Below are 20,073 nucleotides of genomic sequence, written 5' to 3'. Positions count from 1 at the left end.
GTGTGTGTGTGTGTGTGTGTGCTGTCCTGCCTTTAAGGCGGCACTTCCTCCACTCCCCTGGAGAGAAAATAAAAAATATTTTCCCCGCTGAGTGAACACCTTTCAGGTGCCAACATCTCTGGAAAAGAGCCATGCCAGTTAGCAGACAGACAACAGCTGGGGAATGGATTACCAAGAAACGATTAAAAACTCTACTTAAAATTGCATCATTTAGTACACTGCAGCTGGAAAACTCTACTTGTGGTTCAAGAGTTAGCACGGTGCAAGTGAAGTGTGTTTGAAGTTATATTTCATGTAGCGGAACCTCCCAATTAAAGTTTCACTGACTTTGCAGCCAGGTCAGGTAAACAAGGTTGCCGTGTGCCCCATGAAATGAAACCCTCTTCAAAACCCTTGCCTGACTCCAGTCTTCCTCATTTCCATGTCGTAGTACTATCCCTATTAGATGTGTTTCCCCCAGTGTGGCAGCTTGGAAAATTCTCTGAGTGCTGTTATCATGTCCTGTTTCTCAGAACCACAGAGAATGGCATCTGTCGACACTCCTCGCTGCTAACCCAGCTATTAGACGCTGTTAGAGCAAAGTGCCCTGTGCTGATCGACTGAGATGTTACTCTTTATTTTTCTCTCTTGCTCGCTTTTTCGCTCCCTCTCTCGCTTTTTTTTCTTCTTCTTTCTCTCTGTCTCTCTGCCTCCCTCCTCTCTTTCTCTCTCCTCCCCACCCTGCCCCTGTTCTCCAGGCTCTCTCTCCCTCTAACTGACCGTGCTTCTCATCAAAGAGAGTCCTACTCTTAAGCCTCCGCAGGTGTTGCTTCCCTCCTAGAGCCCTTCAAGCAGAAAGACCCAGGATGACATTATATTCCCAGCTTATTTTCCCTGTAGTTCAGCCTGACACCCAGAGGCTTACTCAATCTACCAGCAGCCAGCAGGCCATTCTCTTCTCTGTTTCTGTCTGTCCAGGGAACACTAGAAACAAATCACAGCACAACCTCAGTCAAGACAGTTGAGCTCAGATTCAATTCTAGTGAAATGAAAAGAGTGATTTAAGACTTTTTTTTTTTTTTCACTGTGTGTGTGTGTTGTTGGTGTGTGCTACCTAGTTACACGTAAAAATACACACAGGTATTAAAGTATATCGTCTATTGTGTTTCAGTGCTGGCCAGTTTCAGAGGGACGGTCCAGCATGGCTTGCCATTGGAGATTGGGGACACGGTGCAGCTCCTGGAGAAATGTGAAGGTAACTGATAACCTCTACTCATTTCACACCCACATAAACCATGATTCCCCCTTCGAGCTTCATAGACAGCCACTGTGACTCACAGATGGGTTGCTACTGGGGCTGTAGTCAACCTTTGAAGTTGGGCCACGTTTCCTTCCCCATTCTGTCCCTCCAGGAGTATTGTGTTGCACATGAAATGTTAATAGACTTTTCTTTTTTTTTGTATTTGTATTTGATGAGATAAACGTTTGTGGAGGCTCTCAGTTTGCTACTGTTTCCTGTGCCGCGAGAGGGAGATGACTTCGGTTCCTGCTTCCCGCCCACACTGAGCTGTGTGTGTGTGTGTGTGTGTGTGTGTGTGTGTGTGTGTGTGTGTGTGTGTGTGTGTGTGTGTGTGTGTGTGTGTGTGTGTGTGTGTGTGTGTGTGTGTGTGTGTGTGTGTGTGTGTGTGTGTGTGTGTGTGTGTGGTGTGTGGGCCCTGCTTGGCTGTGTATTGCGAAGGAGTGTGTGAGCCTCAAGGCCGAGGTGCACACACTCACGGGTTCATTTTTGACATAGTTTCAGACAGAGCAGAGCAGGTGCCCGTCACACTTTCCTGTTTCCACCCAGCTAACTTACACAGCATTGACGCAACCTTCCTCCCTTTTCAGGGCGTCACGATCTCACTTCCTGTTGTTGCTCAAGGACACAGACAGACAGATGACAGATCCGTCTGAGATGGCTGATGATGCATTCCAAACTCCCCAAAGGAAATGATCTGACATCTAATATACACTGTAAATGCAGAAGTATGTGGACACCCCCCCTCAAATGAGTGGTTTAGACTATTTCAGCCACATCTGTTGCTGACAGGTGTATAAAATCGAGCACACAGCCATGCAATCTCTGTAGACAAACATTGGCAGTAAGATGGCCTTACAGAAGAGCTCAGTGACTTTCACTGTGGCACTGTCATAGGATGCCACCTTTCCAACAGCTCAGTTCATCAAACGTCTGCCCTGCTAGAGCTGCCCCGGTAAATTATAAGTGGTTTTTATTGTGAAGTGGAAACGTATTTCATGAAGCTCTCGACGAACAGCTCTTGTGCCGATGTTGCTTCCAGAGGCAATTTGGAAGTCAATATGAGCAACAGCGACTCAGCCGTGAAGTGGTAGGCCTCGAAAGCTCACAGAACGGGACCGCTGAGTGCTGTAGCGTGTAAAAAATTGTCTGTCCTCGGTTGCAACACTCACTACCATTGTTCCAAACTGCCTCTGGAAGCAGCGTCAGCACAAGAACTGTTCGTCAGGAGCTTCATGAAATGGGTTTCTATGGCCAAGCAGCCGCACACAAGCCTAAGATCACCATGCGCAATGCCAAGCGTCGGCTGGAGTGGTGGGAATCTCGCCGCCATTGGACTCTGGAGCAGTGGAAACGCATTTTCTGGAGTGAAGAATCAAGCTTCGCCACCTGGCAGTCCGACGAATGAATCTGCGTTTGACGGATGCTAGGATAACGCTACCTGCCCCAATGCATAGTGCCAACTGTAAAGTTTGGTGGAGGAGAAATAATGGTTGGGGCTGTTTTTCATGGTTCAGGCCCCTTAGTTCCAGTGAAGGGAAATCTTAACATTACAGCATACAGTGACGTTCTAGATGATTCTGTGCTTCCAACTTTGTAGCAACAGTTTGGGGAAGGCCATTTCCTGTTTCAGCCTGACAATGCCCCGATGCACAAAGCGAGGTCCGTACAGAAATGGTTTGTCGACATCGGTGTGGAAGAACTTGACTGGCCTGTACAGAGCCCTGACCTCAACCCCATTGAACACCTTTGGGATGAATTGGAGCGCCGACTGTGAGCCAGGCCTAATCGCCCAACATCAGTGTCCGACCTCACTAATGCTGTTGTGGCTGAATGGAAGCAGTCCCCGCAGCAATGTTCCAACGTCTAGTGGAAAGCCTTCCCAGAAGAGTGGAGGCTGTTATCGCAGCAAAGGGGGGGGGGGGGGGGGGACAAACTCCATTTTAATACCCATGACTTTGGAATGAGATGTTGGACGAGCAGGTGTCCACATACCTTTTGGTCATGTAGTGTATGTGTTTGGTTTGGAGGAAGGGACAAAATACAATATGTCCCAGTCCCCACAACCCAAAGACAAGGGTGTTGACCAGAAGGTCTATCTATTCTGTACTAGAGAGGTGACAAGTTACTAAAAAAGGGCTTCTGCCGGTGCTGATACAGTAGTGTGATAGGTAACGTACGACCTCTTCTTCTCGGACACTCTGGCCAAGCGAAACCTAGAAAGAGTTTCGTAAAGAAAATGCCTAGTGGAGGTCCATCAGTAGGCTAGACCACAAGGAAGTGGCAGCAGTGAGGCTCACTCTCACCTCTTTAACACGAGTAGCACATTATGACCTTAGGTTACTAGTTCTTCTTACACTTCCTGGTGCTACTTACAGCTCCCGGTGCTACTGACACCTCCCTGGCTCACCAGCTTGGCCGGTGGCCACAACAAATACTGGGTGCTCAGTGCCATGTAACACCGGGCCTGGTAGGCTGCAGTAAACGGGGCAGCGACAGATCCTGCCTCCCGTGATAGTGTTCCAGCTGGCCGTTTTTTTTCTTCGTTTTACAGCTCGGCAGCTCGACGACTGGTGTGGTCGGCGCTGAAGTGGCGACACGTCAGTAACCCGGGCTGTGTCCCAAACGGCAACCCTGTAACTCTGCTCTGGTCAAAAGTAGTGATAGAAAGAAAGATAGCGGGTCTGAAAGTCACGGTGACACGAGGAAAATTATTATTTTTTGTCTCCTCAGGCTGGTACAGGGGGTTCGTCCATAAGAATCCAAATGCCAAGGTGGGTGAGAGTCTCTTGTGTGTTATTGAGGCTGTCAGCGCAGCTGCTATTTTCAGATTCAGAAATATCAGCTCTCTGCTTTGATCTGAGGGCTGTGCAGTGAGCAGGTCAGTAGGGAGAGGCTCATAGTTTAATAATGTCAAGTTGACACACACACACACACACGCGTTATTAATTTGTATTGATTATATGCATCGTTTACGCTCGCTAACAGAATGTGTTAATGGTAGTGCCGTTTAATGATACAGTTAGAATGACATTCACCATTCATTAGCTTGTTTATTCTCTCCCCCAGGGTATTTTCCCATGCACTTACATTCACTTGAAGAACGCCCATATCAAGAACAAAGGGTAAGTATTGTGTCTGTTTCTGTGTGTGTCTCCCTGTGTCTCTCTCTGAGAAGGCAAACAGCCTTATTAGATCAGCCAGTCTGGAAGGTGAGGTAGGTTTATGTCAGTTTGGTGGAAAGGAAACGTTAGATAAACATTCAGATTCACGTCATAATAACAGAACGGAGGTTGAGTACTTCTTCTACCAGCCTGTCATAATGACGCTGCGTTGTTATGAATGTGTATTTTAACCCATGCTCGGTAGTTATACTGTTGTAACGTGATGCCCCTCTCTCCTCTGTCTCTGACCCACAGGCAGTTTGAGACCGTCATCCCCACAGAGGACTCTGTTATCACTGAGATGACATCGACCCTGAGAGACTGGGGGGCCATGTGGAAGCGGCTCTACGTGGTAAAGACTGTTCAGCACGCATGTGCAGGAATTCGCACAGACATGCATGAATTTACACATACACACATGCATGCAAACACATGCACGCACACACATGTACGTGCATGTTCCCATGTGTACCCCACACATCCTGCAGAGAGGAGAATAGACCTGAGTATTAACCCTCACAGACAGGGAATGCCTTTAAACTAGTGGGCAATACATTTAGCCTCAGGTGTTTTTCCTGCAGCAAACAGTGGAAGCTTTTTTTTTCTGCATATTAATTAGTAACATTGCTTGTGTTTTCTCTCTCTCGCTGTCTCTCTCTCGCTGTCTCTCTTTCGCTGTCTCTCTCTCGCTGTCTCTCTCTCGCTGTCTCTCTCTCGCTGTCTCTCTCTCGCTGTCTCTCTCTCGCTGTCTCTCTCTCGCTCTCTCTCTCGCGCTCTCTCTCTCTCGCTCTCGCTGTCTCTCGCTCTCTCTCTCGCTCGCTCTCGCTGTCTCTCGCTCGCTCTCGCTCGCTCTCTCTCTCGCTGTCTCTCGCTCTCTCTCTCTCGCTGTCTCTCGCTCTCGCTCTCTCGCTCTCGCTCTCTCTCTCTCGCTGTCTCTCGCTCTCTCTCGCTTGCGCTCTCTCTCGGTCGCTGTCTCTCTCTCTCTCTCTCTCTCTCTCTCTCTCTCTCTCTCACACTCTCTCTCTCTCTCTCTCTCTCTCTCTCTCTCTCTCTCTCTCTCTCTCGCTGTCTCTCTCTCTCTCTCTCTCTCGCTGTCTCGCTCTCGCTGTCTGGCTCTCTGTCTCTCTCTCGCTCGCTCTCTCTCGCTGTCTGGCTCTCTGGCTCTCTGGCTCTCTGGCTCTCTGGCTCTCTGGCTCTCTGGCTCTCTGGCTCTCTGGCTCTCTGGCTCTCTGGCTGTCTGGCTCTCTCGCTCTCTGGCTCTCTGGCTCTCTCGCTCTCTCTCGCTGTCTGGCTCTCTCGCTCGCTCTCTCTCGCTCTCTCTCGCTCTCTCTCGCGCTCGCTCGCTCTCTCTCGCTCTCTCTCGCTGTCTCTCGCTGTCTCTCGCTGTCTCTCTGTCTGGCTCTCTCTCTCGCTGTCTCTCTGTATGGCTGTCGCTGTCTCGCTGTCTCTCTCTCGCTGTCTCTCTCTCGCTGTCTCTCTCTCGCTGTCTCTCTCTCTCTGTAGAAGAATGATGGGGATCTGTTCCATCGGTTGTGGCACGTAATGAATGAGATCCTGGACCTGAGGAGACAGGTTCTGGTTGGTCACCTCACCAACGACCGCATGAAAGACGTCAAACAGCACATCACTGCCAGGTTGGACTGGGGAAACGAGTGAGTAGTGGAGAGAGAGAAACATTCCTGCATCCCAGTCCCCAGTCCCTCTGTCTTTAATGTCACTCTCTCCCCAGGCACATGCTGTGCTCAATCAGTTCCGTTCCCCTTCAAACAGACACACCACACGTTCATACAGACACACACACTTTTCATTTTGTATCAAACAGACACAAACACTTTCCACTGCGTTTCTGTCTCCCGGGCAGAAGGGATAAAACCACACCTGTCAGTCCCTTGCTGTTGGGTGTGGACAGATGAGACGGCTCTCCCTGCAACACTAGTTTGAAGAGTTTGGTGACACTGCCTCTCCTTGTCTTATACCATCCCATGCTTTGAAAGACTTATCTATCCCTGGGATATTAGTGTGTGTGTGTGTGTGTGTGTGTGTGTGTGTGTGTGTGTGTGTGTGTGGTGTGTGTGTGTGTGTGTGTGTGTGTGTGTGTGTGTGTGTGTGTGTGTGTGTGTGTGTGTACCCCTCTATGCCTCTATGTCCCTGTGAGACTATAGCAGACTTGCAGTTCTGTCAAGTGTGTTCTGTCTGAATGGTTTGATGCACTGACAGTCCTGTTGTTTGTGTGTGTTCCAGACAGCTGAGTTTGGACCTGGTACCCCGCAGGGAGTTCAGCATGGTGGACCCAGACGAGATCAGCGTCACAGAACTCTTCAAACTGGTGAGTTCTATTCCCAAAACCAGGAACAATTGTCTGAACACTGTTCTCTTGTTACTGTGTATTCCCCACTCACTATCCTCATCAATCCACTGTCCGCTTTACCTTTCTCTAGCATTAGCCACATAGCTAGCCCTAGCGACTGCTGCGTGTTTGCCAGTATTCTCATTTGTAATTCAGGCGCGTATTTTACTCTTTAAGGCAGAATAAAGGTACATTAGAGTCTCCCTTCGTCTTTCCCTTCCTCACTCTCCTCCCCAGGCAGCGCTTTCCTCCACCCCTTCTGTCTCCCACCCCGAAACCATAGCGACCACATCCCCTGCCTGATGCTCCAATCCTGATGTGAGGCACTTAGTCCTTTTTTTTTGCTGAAAAAATAATGTACAGGGGATGCGAAAGAGGGGAGTGAGGGATGAGAGAAGTAAAAGCCTAATGCGGGTGGAAAATTACAGTGATTCCTTAGTAACTGAGACGGAAAACACAACAGGGGAAGAACAAAACAAATTACTGTTGTCGTCATGGATGCAAAACAACAATAACATCGCCATCATCATGACAACGGCAGCAGAGGACCCGTTTTTAATTTGTTTGGTGACAAAGGCATATCTTTATTTGTGTCCCTCATTGTGTGGTTTTACTGAGTTGTAGATGGGGCTGCTGCTGTGGCTGCGGCTGCTTTACTGCGACACCGGCAGTCATGAGTCATGACTGCGGTCAAATTCTATGTGACCATTGAGTCATGGTAATCTCCTGTTATGCACTCTGGACATGTGTTGGTAGTACCCGACTCGCTAAGGATCATCAGGTCTCTAATGGCCTGGTACTCAGGGCTCTATTGTCCCTCTAACCACTCTAACATCAATGCAAATGGGTTTGAAAAACACATCAAAACAGTATGCGCTTTTAAAACTCACCTCACTGTGATGATCAATTTGAAGAAAGAAGTTCAACAGCAGGTTGAAACTGAGTGGAAAACATGGTCATTGGGGATGTTGTTTCAAAGCCTAACACAACGAAATGGACAGCGCTTTTTAATAAGGTGATGATTCATTTAAAACAGCCATATGCATATTAGAGAATTATGCATACTGATAGGCCTATATGAGCCCAAGCCTGAAAACCCACTGAATTAAAATGACTGTTCTGTTATACAACATATATACCCTACCTGCATATTACAGAAGGCAGAAAAACATTACAAAAAAAACGGATTTACAATATCTTTGGTACGTAATTGGTCTAGCCTAAATTAAACAAATTCAGAGTTAGCCTACATTATAATGAATTTGTATTTAAATAGCCTAGTAATAGGGCATTTTTATATTTCATAATTAATAGGCTGACACATTACCTTTAGCTACAGAATATCTTACCACAGTGCGTTTCCATCTCCTCCCCTCTCTCCTCTTCAGTGCGCAGAGAGAGGGGACGTCAACAGTTTAATGAAATACAAAAGTATGTGGACACGCCTTCAAATGAGTGGATTTGGTTATTTCAGCCACACCTGTTGCTGACAGGTGTATAAAATTGAACACACAACCATGCAATCTCCATAGACAAGTATTAGCAGTAGAATGGCCTTACTGAAGAGCTCAGTGACGTTCAACGTGGCACCGTCATATGATGCCACCTTTCCAACAAGTCCAACAAAAATGTATGCATTGCTAGAGCTGCCTCAGTCAACTGTTAGTGCTGTTATTGTGACGTTGAAAAATCTAGGAGCAACAACGGCTCAGCCGCAATGTGGTAGGCCACACAAGCTTACAGAACGGTACCGCTGAGTGCTGAAGCAGGTAACGCATAAAAATCGGGTGTCCTCGGTTGCAACACGTTCTCTGGAAACACGTTCTCTGGAGTGATGAATCACGCTTCACTATCTGGCAGTCCAACAGACGAATCTGGTTTTGGCGGATGCCAGGAGAACGCTACTTGCCAACTGTAAAGTTTGGTGGAGGAGGAATTATGGTGTGGGACTCTTTTTCATGGTTTGGGCTGGGCTCCTTAGTTCCAGTGAAGGGAAATCTTAACGCTACAGCATACCATGACATTCTAGGCGATTCTGTGCTTCCAACTTTGTGGCAACAGGTTGGGGAAGGCCCTTTCCTGTTTCAGCATGACAGTGCCCCCGTGCACATAGCGAGGTCCATACAGAAATGAGATTGGTGTGGAAGAACTTGACTAGCCTGCACAGAGCCCTGACCTCAACCCCATCGAATACCTTTTGGATTAATTGGAACGCCGACTGCAACTCAGGCCTAGCTCCATATTAATGCCCATAATTTTGGAATGAGATGTTTGATGAGCAGGTGTCCACTTACTTTTGATCATTTTGTGTATGTTTTGTTGGGAAAACATGTTACTATCGCTGTTCCCGAACAGATTTCACTTGATTTCCCAAATGAAGAACTGGGTAGCTGCAGGAACAGGGTTGGAGAGGCCATGGCATACAGAGTTTGGACGGAATATAATCCTGCTATGCAGTGAAATAACCGGAGTAGCCTACCCGACATGAGACGAACCAGCGGGAAAGTGGCCCTCCATTCGCTATTCAAGTGCATACGACTGATGTCTTTTTCTTATTATGTCTGTTCCTGCCCATTTTCATAATGGGCCATTCTAAATCGAAGCAAATTTTACATATTAGTAAAGACAAGATTAATTTGAGAATAGTCTGATGGGTGAAATAATGATCACTTGATGACAGAACGGCGTGTGCAGCCTGAGGCAAGCTTTTTTTTTGGCACTTTCTCAAATCGTCAATAGCCTAACGTCGTATCATGCAGCCCATATATCTTTGGATTTCTTAGGCATTCAAAGGTTTTTATCATTCACAGTTAAAGTTGTCAAGTACCTCTAAATCTAGCATATAGGACCTGTTTCAAATGATCACTTTTACGCTCAACATAGCTACTTCGTATGCTCACTCTAGCTCCGCAATGGGGAAAAATATAATAATCTTCTTACTATAAAATCATATAATATAAAGTAATGGCATGAACAAATGAACAAAGCTACAGCCTATGGCATGGCACATAGCCAGATAACATACAGTAGGCCAACTCATATTCTGTTCTTCTGAAATAATTTTCTGTATATCATAATGTTTCTTTAGACCTGCCTAAAATAAACAATCGATTTACTGTGATGGTGTATATTCAATTGATTTATTATACTTTTTTACTTTGTATGTTCCAAAGGCGTGCGCATCAGCATCTTGTGTGTGTGTGGAGGCCTGCAGATGCTAAACGTGTTTGTGTTAATTAACGGTCAATTACCGTGAGCCCGGCAGTCTTTCGCATGACAATAACCGGCTGACATAATTATATGACCGCCACAGCCCTAGTTGCGGATGGAGTGCTTTGGAGGATTAAACTTGTGTATGTACAAGCAGATGAGGAAATGTCTTCTCTCTGAGTCCATCGACCAAGCCCTACAGTTACTATAGGTGTGCACTGTAAAAAATGACTATTTGGATCAACCTAAAAAAAAATGTGTCACTATTTACAAGTAAATGGGTTAGGTTTAAAAAAAAATGTTAAAAACGTTTGTTGAAACCAAATATGATTCAATGCCAACTGTTATATTTGATTATTAACAAACCTACATTTCAAGTTGCAACCTATTTCTTTCAACATTGAACTTACTTTTATCCTTTTGTTCAACCTAAAAAATAACAAATTCAAACTTTTTATTTATTTATATATATATATATATATATATATATATATATATATATATCACTTTCTTTACAAACGACTTTCACACTAACTGGTTACAATATTGTGACCAGCTCTTTAATATCACATTACTGATGCAGATATTATTAAAAAATCCTGTACAGTCATTCTGAAAAGTACTTTTTCCTCTCATGGTTAACTACCAGGAGGAGCTTATATTCATGAGCTCACCTTGAGTGACAGCTCTTTTGAAACATCTATGCCAAGCAACTTGGATGCAGTGTTGCAGCAAAAATCACCTCAAGCTACATTGGTGATGCACAAAGCAACTCAAACAACATTGAAATTGCATCAACGATTAAAAAAAATATATATATATATCTCTCACACACACACACACACACACACACACACACACACACACACACACACACACACACACACACACACACACACACACACACACACACACACACACACACACAGCTGAAATCGGAAGTTTAAATACACCTTAGCCAAATACATTTAAACTCAGTTTTTCACAATTCCTTACATTTAACCCTAGTAAAAATTCCCTGTCTTAGGTCAGTTAGGATCACCACTTTATTTTAAGAATGTGAAATGTCAGAATAATAGTAGAGGGAGTGATTTATTTCAGCTTTTATTTCTTTCATCACATTCCCAGTGGGTCAGAAGTTTACATACACTCAATTAGATTTCGGTAGCATTGCCTTTAAATTGTTTAACTTGGGTCAAACGTTTCGGGTAGCCTTCTACAAGCTTCCCACAATAAGTTGGGGGAATTTTGGCCCATTCCTCCTGACAGAGCTGGTGTAACTGAGTCAGGCCTCCTTGCTCGCACATGCTTTTTTGGTTCTGCCCACAAATTTTCTATAAGATTGAGGTCAGGGCTTTGTGATGGCCACTCCAATACCTTCACTTTGTTGTCCTTAAGCCAATTTGACACAACTTTGGAAGTATGCTTGGGGTCATTGTCCATTTGGAAGGCCAATTTGCGACCAAGCTTTAACTTCCTGACTGATGTCTTGAGATGTTGCTTCAATATATGGTGTTCTTCGGCTTGCAAGCATCCCCCTTTTTCCTCCAAACATAATGATGGTCATTATGGCCAAACAGTTCTATTTTTGTTTCATCAGACCAGAGGACATTTCTCCAAAAAGTATGATCGTTGTCCCCATGGAGCAGTGGCTTCTTCCTTGCTGAGCGGCCTTTCAGGTTATGTCGATATAGGACTCGTTTTACTGTGGATATAGATACTTTTGTACCTGTTTCCTCCAGCATCTTCACAAGGTCCTTTGATGTTGTTCTGGGATTGATTTGCACTTTTCGCACCAAAGTATGTTCATCTCTAGGAGATGGAACGCGTCTCCTTCCTGGGCGGTATGATGGCTGCGTGGTCCCATGGTGTTTATACTTGCGTACTATTGTTTGTACAGATGAACGTGGTACCTTCAGGCATTTGGAAATTGCTCCCAGGGATGAACCAGACTTGTGGAGGTCTACAATTTTTTGGCTGATTTATTTGGATTTTCCCATGATGTCAAGCAAAAAGGCAGTGAGTTTGAAGGCGGGTCTTGAAATACATCCACAGGTACACCTCCAATTGACTCAATTAGCCTATCAGAACTTCTAAGCCATGACATAATTTTCTGTTTTTTTCCAAGGTGTTTAAAGGCACAGTCAACTTAGTGTATGTACATTTCTGACCCACTGGAATTGTGATGCAGTGAATTATAAGTGAAATAATTACATGTCATGCACAAAGTAGATGTCCTAAACGACTTGCCAAAACTATTGTTTGTTAACAAGACATTTGTGGAGTGGTTGGAAACAAGTTTTAATGACTCCAACCTGAGTGTATGTAAACTTCAGACTTCAACTGTATATATTTTACCTCTCCCGTTTGGCATGTCTTTTGTGATGCGTTTCACAGCAGCACTGATGGATGTGTTGTCATGACAACTGCGTCAGAGTTTTGAATGACCCTCCCCCCCTTTTGTCCATGCTGACTGACGACCTAGCTTGCCAGTAACTAGCTAACACCAGACACAGATGAAGACCTAGTTAGCCAGTAACTAGCTAACACCAGACACAGATGAAGACCTAGCTTGCCAGTAACTAGCTAACACCAGACACAGATGAAGACCTAACTAGCCAGTAACTAGCTAACACCAGACACGATGAAGACCTAGTTAGCCAGTAACTAGCTAACACCAGACACAGATGAAGACCTAGCTAGCCAGTAACTAGCTAACACCAGACACAGATGAAGACCTAGCTAGCCAATAACTAGCTAACACCAGACACAAATGAAAGGGGAAACATATAAGTATATTTGCCATAGATAAATAGGGTTAACTTTTAATTATATTTGCTGACACCTTACAGTAAACATTTGGCACCAGTAGAGTAGCTATCTAGCAAATATAAACCACGCCCCTCTTCAAACATGCCTTCTTAGGCAAGAGAATATCATGTTACACGTTGGGGTATTAAAATGATACTTATGATTCCGCCTTGTCCCCTTAATAATGAATCAACGGGAGGGGACCAGTAACTTTAAGTTCAAACTTTATCAATGTAGAAGCAACAGTAATTTTTCATACTTTGATCAGATTTCCTTCAAATATCCTCCAATTTCTTTAAGATTCAGTGTTGGCAGTGAACATATAACCATAAAAGAAGAACATATAACCTGGAATGACATTCAAGCTCACGGGTGGCCAAAAGCACAAACAAAGTCACACCCCCAATAGGCCATTCCTCCAGCTCTTCTGATAGGCTGCTGCCGCTACATTGCTCCCACAGCTATGCAATGCGCTTGAGGTGTTGAAAGCAATTTAGCTTTCATCCAATTCAAAAACTGATATTGATCTGTCAAATTCGCTATTTGATTTCAGACACAAATTGAATAGAATATGGTGAACGAACCAAAGCGTAATCTTGGATCCTACCGATCAGAAAAAGCACTTCAGATGAGCAACAGTGCCGTTCCTATTTTTACAATGAGTATTAGAGAGAGATACCAGGGTGCACTTGGCCAACAAAGCACAAATGATTTGCATCAGAGCATGACTGTTCGGCTAAATAATTTCTTCAAGAATACTTGGTGGTGCATGGCGCTTGGTTCGATTCTCAGGACCACCCGTACGTAAAATGTATGCCCGCATGAATGTAAGACACTTTGGATAAAAGCGTCTGCTAAATGGTATATTAATATATATTATGACTTTATTGGGACCCAGTCTTGGTGATAAAAAGCACCATTTATTCTACTATATTGTGCCAACCTCCTCTTCAGGTAATTCAGATGTGTGTTTAGGACCACTGAGCTGTAGGTCAGAGAGGCCAGAGCAGAGCCTCTGTAGCAGCTGGATAGTGAGTTTGATTCCAAAAACCACTCGTATGTAAAAACTGTATGCATTCATGACTTTAAGTTGCTTTGGATAAAAGTGTCTGCTCAATGGCATAATTATTAAATATATTATGTGAACAATATTGGAACCGTTTAACTTACAATACTACACTGTACTAGTTCCCCTCCCGTATTGAGGCAGAAACAGTCACATAAGACATTTTGTCCCCTCGGTTGCTTAACGTACTGTATAGTTGAGACAGAATTTCATTAGCAGCTTTCTTCTCTATCAGTTGTCACACAAGCCTATTCATTCCAGATGAAACTTAACTGGGCGATTAACCCTGTTACGTGAGCCGCAGAAAACATAACGTCTCGATGCCTGCGGGTGCCCTCTCCTCTCCTCCTTCATCCCTCTTTCTTCCTCTTCTCCACCTCTATTAGTCCTCTCCCCTTGGCAGGGACTATAGCAGCCATCTGGTGGAATGAATGAGTGAGTGGGTGCATGCAAGAGTGCAAGAAAGACTTGGATTGGGACCTGGCTCCATGTTAAGTTGTTAGCTACCGGTTCTTCTTTTGTCCTTGTACTGGGCACCAACACAGACAGTGACTAAGGAAGATGAGAGCTCAGTCTTTTTCTCTCCTAAGTTTATGCAGACTTGTGCAGTGAGCTGTGAATAATCTGTATTATGGCGTCCGCATGCTTCAGTTCGGCTGGCGGGTGGACGAAGTCGTCGAGGCGAACCGAACGAGTGTGCTCGCGGACTACCTTAACAGACATTCACTTGAAAAGTGGGAATTGTACTGCATGTCCATTTTGAGATGCCGTAGCTAGTATACACTTCCTCAAAATAGTCAGAATGTAACTCAAGAAACCTGTCATTCTTTTTTACATTTTTGCCGAGGAGATCTTAGTTGTGCAATTTTACATCTAACTAAGATGTTTGGTGCAGTATTTCAAAATAAATAAAAAAAATCATAAACTAGTAATCTCTCGTTGAATGACAACAAAGACTTTGCTGAAGAATCCCTACTGTTGACCAATCACAGATGAAGAGGCGTGGACTTCAGCTACCAACTTCAGCTTGCCTCAAGAAAACATTTTGTGTGTCCGAACAACCCTTAACAAAGTCCAAAACAAACCAAAACATCACAAAATGTTGTCATAGTAAATGCACATTCTCTTCCAAACTGTTTCGGCTGGGAAGCATGCGGACGCCTTTAAAGTACTACCCCAGACACTGCTGTGTCAGATAATAATGTAGAGATATACTGTATATCTGGTTGAGTTAATACATTATTATACAGTGCTTAAGAGGGCATAAGGCTTGATGCTATGGGTACATTGTGCTACTGTTCATTCTATCCCAGTTTGACATGGCTGATTGTGCTGTGTGTGTGCAAATGGAATAAATAAAATTCCTTTGAAGCACTCTGTGTTGTGACATTCTTCCTGTAAAGGTGTAAATGATATTTGTGTGTGTTTGTTGATTTCCTCGTGTGTGTTTGACCGATCATCAGTTTTTTTTTCTACAAAGAGGGCAGCATATTAACTGAAACAAATTAGATTAGGGCGACTATTAAGGAAGCGTGCTGTGAACGTGCAACCTCTGGAATTAAATGGAATGCTTAACACATTTCTGGGAAAATAATATGCATAGTTTTTCCACAGCTTCACTTAAAGGGCCAATCAGCAGTTGAAACAATAAAAAAAAGCATTTTAACCCACCACTGTTTTGATAAAAAGTTGAGGGATGGGTCAGGAGAAATTATCTTATGGATGGAGGTACTGACCATCCGTGATATCAAAATGTGTAGTTTTAACCATGTGTTGAGGCTATACAGGGTTTGTTTACAAACATTGGGGTTAAACAAGTGTTCTGATGGAGGTGTGACAGTTGAACTAAGTTCATGAAGCATTTATACGTTATATTCTTCAAGAATCAATGGGTACATATCATTCATTTATATGTCCAAAAAAATGAATGCTGCAACTGCTGATTGCCCCTTTAATGGGTATTGGAACAAAAGCGTAAAAATGCAACATATATTTGACATATACACTACCGTTCAATAGTTTGGGGTCACTTAGAAATCTTCTTGTTTTCCATGAAAACATACATGAAATGAGTTGCAAAATGAATAGGAAATATAGTCAAGACATTGACAAGGTTATAAACAATGATTTTTAATTGAAATAATAATTGTGTCCTTCAAAGTTTGCTTTCGTCAAAGAATCCTCCTTTTTCAGTAATTACAGCCTTGCACACCTTTGGCATTCTAGTTGTCAATTTGTTGAGGTAATCTGAAGAGATTTCATCCCATGCTTCCTGAAGCACCTCCCACAAGTTGGATTGGCTCGATGGGCATTTCTTACGTACCATACGGTCAAGCTGCTCCCACAACAGCTCAATAGGGTTGAGATACGGTGACTGTGCTGGCCAGTCCATCATAGACAGAATACCAGCTGACTGCCTTATCCCTAAATAGTTCTTGCATTGTTTGGAGCTGTGCTTTGGGTCATTGTCCTGTTGTAGGAGGAAATTGGCTCCAACTAAGCGCCATCCACAGGGTATGGCATGGTGTTGTAAAATGGAGTGATAGCCTTCCTTCTTCAAGATCCCTTTTACCCTGAACAAATCTCCCAATTTAACACCACCAAAGCACCCCCAGACCATCACATTGCCTCCACCATGCTTGACAGATGGCATCAAGCACTCCTCCAGCATGTTTTCATTTTTTCTACTTCTCAAGAATGTTCTTCTTTGTGATCCGAACACCTCAAACTTAGATTTGTCTGTCCATAACGCTTTTTTCCAGTCTTCCTCTGTCCAGTGTCTGTGTTCTTTTGTCCATCTTAATCTTTTCTTTTTATTGGCCAGTCTGAGATATAGCTTTTTCTTTGCAACTCTGCCTAGAAGGCTAGCATCCCGGAGTTGCCTCTTCACTGTTGATGTTGAGACTGGTGTTTTGCGGGTACTATTTAATGAAGTTGCCAGTTGAGGACTTGTGAGGCATCTGTTTCTCAAACTATACACTCTAATGTACTTGTCCTCTTGCTCAGTTGTGCACCGGGGCCTCCCACTCCCCCTCCCACTTTCTATTCTGGTTAGAGCCAGTTTGCACTGTTCTATGAAGGGAGTAGTACACAGCATTGTACGAGATCTTCAGTTTCTTGGAAATTTCTCGCATGGAATAGTCATCATTTCTCAGAACAAGAATAGACTGACGAGTTTCAGAAGAAAGGTCTTTGTTTCTGGTCATTTTGAGCCTGTAATGGAACCCACAAATGCTGATGCTCCAGATACCTAACTAGTCTAAAGAAGGCCAGTTTTATTGCTTCTTTAATCAGAACAACAGTTTTCAGCTGTGCTAACATAATTGCAAAATGGTTTTCTAATGATCAATTAGCCTTTTAAAATGATAAACTTGGATTAGCTAACACTACGTGCCAATGGAACACAGGAGTGCTGATAATGGGCCTCTGTACGCCCATGAAGATATTCCATAAAAAATCTGCAGTTTACAGCTTCAATAGTCATTTACAACATTAACAATGTCTACACTGTATTTCTGATCAATTCGATGTTATTTTAATGGACAAAAAATGTGCTTTTCTTTCAAAAACAAGGACATTTCTAAGTGACCCCAAACGTTTCAACTGTAGTGTGTCTGAATCCCCTCTCCCCCTTTACCTGCTCTACTCAACCAGATATAAAGCGCTTTCCTCTCCTGAAATGAAAGGCCAACGCCAGAGTAGACAGAACAGCTTAAAAGCCAATGCTGCCTTTTATTTTCACAGAGCTAGGTCCCCTTTGAAGCGTTTAATTCAAGTCGAATTAGATCATTTAATATTTTATGAATGTCAAAGCTGAATAAATCCAGTTCATTGAAAAAGGGCAAGTGATTAAATTGTGTTCATGGGATTATCTCTGCACTCAGAGCCAATGTAAAGGCTGTGTCTAGATACTATAATAAAACACCTTCGGGTAATAAATCACCGGTGTGTTTGCGCCAGCCGATGACAGTCAGGGTTTTGACATGTCTAATCCTGTGTGCACACATTACAGAGCGTTAGCTTACTGTCTTTATGACTTCCCTAGTTCAGTTAATAAACAACCACTAGACCCGTGTTTGCGCCAGCTGATACCGTCAGGGTTTTGGCATTTCGGATCCTTTGACGATAAAGCACCACTAGACTGGTGTTTGCACTAGCCAGATGATCTCTGATCCTGTTTGTTCACACTGCAGATGGAGCACCGTCACCGTAAGAAGGAGACTCCGGTGCCGGCCAGCACACACCACCTCTTCGTCCACATGAAGAGTCTGATGAGCTCCAACCTGGGAGAGGAGCTGGAGGTGTTCTTTCACGTCTACGACGGCAAGGAGAACAGGCCACTCAGGTATTTAAAAAAATATATATATAATTAAAAAAAGTTGCAACCGCTGAGACTGTATATTAAACACTGGTATACTACTTAGAATGAAACACTGTATTGGGCGTGCATTCTCAGTGATTTACATTTTAGTCATTTAGCAGACGCTCTTCTCCAGAGCGACTTACAGTAGTGAATGCATACATTTCATTTCATGCATTTCTTATATATATATTTTTTTGTACTGGCCCCCCGTGGGAATCGAACCCACAACCCTGGCATTGCACACACAATGCTGGTGTTGCAAACACCATGCTCTACCAACTGAGCCACAGGGAAGCTATGTGATATGCTACTATCGATATGTTGTTGACTTTAAAGTGTGTGCTGAAAGTGTAGATTATAGTATGTGTGTCTAACGTCCACTGGCGACTGCCCCAAATCAAATTGAAAGGGATGAACACATTTGTGTTGTTTTATTGTATTGCATTTTATATTTAAGTAGGTGGGGTAAGTAGGGTCTCATGGTGTGGCTTTGAAGTGAACAGGATTGACTGACCGCTGACCTTGTGTTGGGTGTCTTTGCAACTAACAATGGAATTACATTTGAACCAATTCTGGCATCTACAGTAGCATCCAGTCTATCGGTTGTGTTTTCCCCTTCACCTCCATTGAGGCTAACACACTTGTAGCTAATCCTCCTGGACTGTAATGCAGCGTCACAATGAGCTGTTAACGGGTGGCATCGTTGAAGTGGGTAAGGCCATGTTCTTTTCATCTGGCTGTAAACACACGTCTGTCTCAAAGCCACGTCACTGGGTTGGTTTGGGGTCGGCCATGGCTGGTGGTAGTAGTTATGAGGGAGGCACACGGGTGGTTACGTGGGAAAGAACACCACACAGACGTACACACACACTCATAGTGTTGGTGAGAATGTGGTGTGAAAAAACGTCACTGTTTCTTCTAAAGAGTTGAGTGTTGGGAGTCAAAGTGCAGAAATTCCATTTCAACTCGCAAATGAATCAATTGTTCATAACAGGAAAGGAAATGTGAGAATAGAGGCTCAAGCGTCCTCTTTCTGTACGACAGTGTCTGACGTCTGTACCCTGTTGGCTAACATGACAGGAACTAGGCCGACAGTGATGGGATGAATGTTTCAGCATGTACAACAGAGACGAGAAGCCAAGTGTATCTGGTCAACTATTATTAATACACAGTTATTCGTAGGCATCGGTAGACTGAAGTCCTGGAATTCATTGTAGAGTCTGTTTGTCCAGAGAATTGTCAACGGATGTTGCTCTGTCGTGTTTTATCCCCCCGGAAGCTTTTCAACCTATAGTTAGTTAGTCACTACACTTCTTCCCTTTGTATGTTGCTGTGACTAATATCACATGAGAGAACATCTATTTTTACCTTCCCTGCTCAAGGCTGTGTTGATGGCGTGTTTCTTCTGTGCCTGAATGTCGAGAGTGTGCACAGGGGAATAAGAGCAGAGCACGTTCTGAATAAAATACCTACCTGCACAGAGTGCCAGTGGGACTCACTTTAAAAAGGGGCCTATTTTAAGTTTGTTCAGCAACTTTGTCGCAGAGTATATAATTTTCTCTCCAACCAGCTCTCTCTCACTCTCTCTCTCGCTTTCTTTTAAAAAGCTTGCCACTAAGTACCTGTGCCAGATAATTGGTCCTTCATTGTAATGCTATGCCCTTTGAAATGCATTTTAAGCACACTACCTGGAAGATACTTCTCATGTTAAGAAGTAAGCGTGCTTAGAACTATTTCATAGCTGTTGCACAGTTGCTTGACAAATATAAATGTAATCCCCCCCCCCACAAAACATAGTCTTTCAAACGATTCTGACTATATCATTTATATTACTCT

General features: G+C 43.8%; 1 protein-coding gene across 5 annotated transcripts in view; it reads left to right on the top strand.

Annotated features, from left to right (window-relative positions):
• LOC106576073 (dedicator of cytokinesis protein 4) overlaps positions 1–20,073 on the top strand; it is a 140,046-nt gene that overhangs the window by 40,217 nt on the left and 79,756 nt on the right. For all 5 annotated transcript variants that reach the window (XM_082963840.1, XM_082963839.1, XM_014152946.3 and 2 more), the window contains exons 2-8: positions 1,151–1,234; positions 4,010–4,050; positions 4,346–4,401; positions 4,696–4,792; positions 5,944–6,092; positions 6,682–6,766; positions 18,068–18,219. In XM_082963840.1, coding sequence (XP_082819966.1) covers positions 1,151–1,234; positions 4,010–4,050; positions 4,346–4,401; positions 4,696–4,792; positions 5,944–6,092; positions 6,682–6,766; positions 18,068–18,219 — 664 coding nt within the window. The remainder of the gene's footprint in view (positions 1–1,150; positions 1,235–4,009; positions 4,051–4,345; positions 4,402–4,695; positions 4,793–5,943; positions 6,093–6,681; positions 6,767–18,067; positions 18,220–20,073) is intronic.

Source organism: Salmo salar, chromosome 17 (assembly GCF_965601325.2).
Source record: "Salmo salar chromosome 17, fSalSal1, whole genome shotgun sequence".
In the NCBI taxonomy this organism is placed as follows: Eukaryota; Metazoa; Chordata; class Actinopteri; order Salmoniformes; family Salmonidae; genus Salmo; species Salmo salar.
The sequence above is the reverse complement of the archived record's forward strand: the minus strand, read 5'-3'. Positions and strand labels throughout refer to the sequence as shown.